This window comes from Salvia hispanica, chromosome 5, assembly GCF_029641045.1.
Source record: "Salvia hispanica isolate PSC_SH4W2 chromosome 5, Shi_PSC_v1, whole genome shotgun sequence".
Taxonomy (NCBI): Eukaryota; Viridiplantae; Streptophyta; class Magnoliopsida; order Lamiales; family Lamiaceae; genus Salvia; species Salvia hispanica.
The window spans coordinates 32,049,071-32,053,233 of NC_142696.1; the positions used below are offsets into that span (position 1 = coordinate 32,049,071).

At 35.0% G+C, this 4,163-nt stretch overlaps 1 protein-coding gene across 1 annotated transcript; it reads left to right on the plus strand.

Annotated features, from left to right (window-relative positions):
• Positions 1 to 730: 730 nt before the first annotated feature.
• LOC125189512 (DUF4228 domain protein) lies at positions 731 to 1,321 on the plus strand. The gene has a single exon (XM_048086785.1). The coding sequence runs from the start codon at positions 731 to 733 to the stop codon at positions 1,319 to 1,321; it is 591 nt and encodes a 196-aa protein (XP_047942742.1).
• The last annotated feature ends 2,842 nt before the right edge of the window (positions 1,322 to 4,163 follow it).

Below are 4,163 nucleotides of genomic sequence, written 5' to 3' on the forward strand. Positions count from 1 at the left end.
GGACGGAGGGAATACTCCATTCGTCCATTAACCGACATCAATATTTTTTACGTTTGTTTCTAATTAATTAAAACTCTTACTTATTATAATATTTTATTTGTCCATGTGTTTTGAGTCACTTCTTTTTAACATTTGTTTTAAGAAAATGATAGAGTAATAAATAGTTAAAGTGGAAAAAAAAGTAAAATAAAAAAGAGAATAATGTGAAGATCATGTATTATGTCTTATTTTACTATCTCTTTACTTTAACTATTTAATACTGTTATTTTTCAAAATAAATAAGTGACTCAAATAACGTGGGATTTGGTAATGAACTACAATTCCAATAACTAATTTCACTTATATTTTATTACAAAATTAACAGTAGAACTCATATTATATTAATTTTTTCACAATTTTTCCATTGCATATTAGCGAGAAACCGAAAGAATCCTACTAATTATTTATTTTATTAAATTAAGATAAAAGTAATCCACTTTTGATTTAATAAATTTTTTGACTTGTGGAGCCTATTATTGACTTTGTAATTAAAGTTGTAGCATTCCTAAAATCCAAGTAATATTTTGTTTTTGGAGTATACATTTTTGGCAGACTCGCTCAAAGTCAAAACCCTCTCCCTCCATGCAATTAATATCTATATATATACCAACATTTTCTAATCATCCATCAAATTCAATACTTACCACCTAACAAAAATTAATCCCCAATTCCACAAGAAATAACAAATTGAATGGGCAACGCTTGCTTCGGCCCGCCCTCCGCCGCCGTGAAGCTGATCCTCCACGGCGGCGGAACGAGGCTCCTCGCCGGCGGAAAGCACCTGGCCGGCGAGATAATGTTCGAGTTCCCGGAGCACATGGTCTGCCACGGCGGCTCCTTCTACATCGGGCACCCCATCCCGTCCCTCTCCATCTCCGACGAGCTCCTCCCCGGCGAGACCTACTTCCTCATCCCCCTCGACTCCGTCACGCACAACGTCCTCTCCACCTCCTCCGTCGCCGCCCTCGCCCGCCCCGGCACCCCCGTCAAGTTCAACAACTGCCCCTTCGAGTACCTCAAGGGCGCCGACGGCAGGGTTTTGATCAAAGTCACTCCCGATTTTATCGAGCGATTGATCGCCGGAGAAAGCGATGCCCAAGCCAGAGCCGCCGGAGGGTATTTGTGCAGCACGCCGGAGCTGCAGAAGCATTATACTCAGCTGGTGGGGCCCAGGGATCAGCTCTGGTCCCCCAAATTGGAGACCATTTCTGAGCATAAGATCAGCTTTTCTCCTTGTAGGTTTATTGGATTGGAGTGGAAGCAGAAGGAGGTAGAAACCTAAATTTTTTTGTTTTCTTAGGAACAAATTAGTTAGGGTTTGAGGTTAATTACTACTATTAGTGAAAAGTGAAAACCAATCAAAACTCAAATATTAGTATTTGGATATTCTTTGAATTTGATGTGTGGATTGTGAATTGTTTGTAAATTAGATTGATGTGGCAGTGAAATATTGATGATCACATGCACATATTTCTTTTTTCTTTTTGTTTAAATGATCGGTGATCTATACTTCAATTCGTATTTTTATTATCATGAGATGAGAAATCTAGTGTGTGACTAAGATTTTGAATAGCGGTCTCAAATTCAAGTTGATTCTATTGAGGGACGCCACAAACCCTTGCGATAAATCATCCATATAATGTTTAAATTAAGTTATCCGATTATGTTAATTGCATTTGTGATTTATGTTAGTTTAAATCAAATTATGTATATATGGGCAGAGTATTTATATGTTCTACTCATGCAGATTCAACCATCTACATAACAATATTATATGATTATGATAATTGCATTGGTGATTTATGTTGGTTGAAATTTAATCAAGTAATGTATGCACATAATATTTAAATGCTCTAATCATGCGGATTAAATCATTCTTGTAATCAAGTTATCTGCTTATGTTAATTACATCAGTAATCTATTTTATTTGAAATCAAGTAATGTATGCACATACTATTTAAATGCTCTAATCATGCGTCTGTTTCTATCTAGACTGTACACTGTAGTGGAGTATTTCAATTTGGTATACAGTAGCTGATAGTATATATTTGGTGTTAGGTTGTGTAAATTACAAGATATATATGGAGATTTTTCTTTTTTAGATACTTACTTCCCACTAAGATGGATTTAGAGACAGTTTGTTGAAACAAGAAAGATGTTTATTGATTAGGTTTGAAAAATGTCAATCAACACATTAATCAATGTCTTAGAAATCGAATAGAGTGATGAAAGTCTTGTATATATGAGTATAGTTAGCAAACTTGGTTGTCGAGGTAGCAAGAGATTAAACAACTGCCAAATTGAAATACTAGTACATGTTATTCTTAAATAAACAATCCACATATTTGACTAAGGCTACAATTTGAAAATTTCCAGTTCAAGAAAGAGAATACAAAAACTGGATAAGCTATACTGAAAAGCTAAAGTAGAGAGTCCAACCTAACAATGTAGAGGCTGAATTTAAGCCAACCTAACAAATCACATAAAGCTTCGTAGAGTCAAGATGTAAGCAGTTGAAAAGAAGAAGAAGAAGACAGTCTCACTAACCAGAACTGGACAGCAGCAGTTTCAGTCTGCAAATATACACAGACAATAGTGAAATTTTATGTTGATGGAAGAGTATGTGTGTTGGCCCAATTATCAGTTAACAAGTTTGAATTGCTATCTCTTCAATTGATAATTAATTACTCCATATAACTTTTCTATATACAGAAAGTGTGGGACATGTTTGTTGGAAAAGTGACATGAGTTAGTGGATGCAGATCATAGACAGTTATTGGATTTTCTACCTATTGTTATCTCCATTGCTCTATCATGTCCCATTTGCTCTCTATATCTTAGTTTGCATTTCATGAGCATTATTGCTTAGTTCACAAATCAACGTTAGATTTACTAATGCCTACGAGTTTGATTTTTAGAGACGATACGACAATCCGTGAGAACTATCATATTGCGGAAAGAGAGAGCTTGACTCAAGAATACAATAGTAGTTTGCTTTCTAGTACCTACCTTTTTACTTTTGTTCAATTGTAAAGTTTGCTCATTTATGTTTGCAACAATAGAACATTGATGTTGGCATCAATAAGAGAGCCCTAGAAATTTAAGGGCTCAAAATTCAAGCATTGGCTACCTATGTTAGATGTTGCCAACTTCCTAACGGATTTCAACGTTCGGATTGCCTATGATGTTTGGCATCAAGGAGATCTCTTGTGCAAGAACTACGTCTTGAACAACTTAGAGGATGGTCTATATTCTATTTTTGGCAAGACTCTTCTATACAATTGTGGGTGATGATAACTTGGATGTCGTGGTCTCCGAATTGAAATCCGACTTCTGATTCCTACTTGGAGTAATATTAGATCTATTGTGCATGTATGTTCTGATTCTCCAAATAATTGAATATTGTTCATGACTTCTCCACGTAATGATCATTTGAACACGACCATGAATCTTCAATGTTTTCAGTCTTTAATCTTTATCTTAAGTGTGGACTAAACTTATCAAAATTGTCAAGGTGTTAAATAGAGAAGATACAAAATTCCTACTTAGGAGTAAGGAGAAAAAATCACCCAACTCAGAGAGATGAAGGGATGAAATTTTTTATATTAGTGTGGGCTAAACTTATCAAAATTGTCTAGGTGTTAAATAGAGAAGATACAAAATTCCTACTTAGAGTAAGGAGAAAACATCGCCCAACTTATAGAGATGAAGGAACAAAATAGAATATTACTATCAGCCGCTACAGCAGAATAATATTGTCTGCCCGTTCATTCCGAAATTATGAGGAAATTATGAGGAATCTGGGCTTTTTTCTCTTCATTTTACTCCCTCCGTCCACAAAAAATAGAGTAGTTGGTGTATGGCACGGGTTTTAATATAAAATTGGTAAAGTAAGAGAGAAGGAAAAAAAGTAAGAGAAGGAGAAAAAGTAAGTGAGAAGTAGTGTTAGTGGAATGATGTGTGGGGTTATTATTTGTTGAAAACTTTTCATAAATGATTGTGCTCTATTTTTTTTGGACGGTTAAAAATGGTAAATGTGTTCTATTTTTTGTAGATGGATGGAGTATTATTTAACTCGCATAAGATATAAATATCCATTAACTAAAATAAGTCTTTTAAAAACA

Excerpts from the sequence above, each read along its gene's own strand:
- LOC125189512 (XM_048086785.1), top strand. The coding sequence starts at position 731 with ATGGGCAACGCTTGCTTCGGCCCGCCCTCCGCCGCCGTGAAGCTGATC.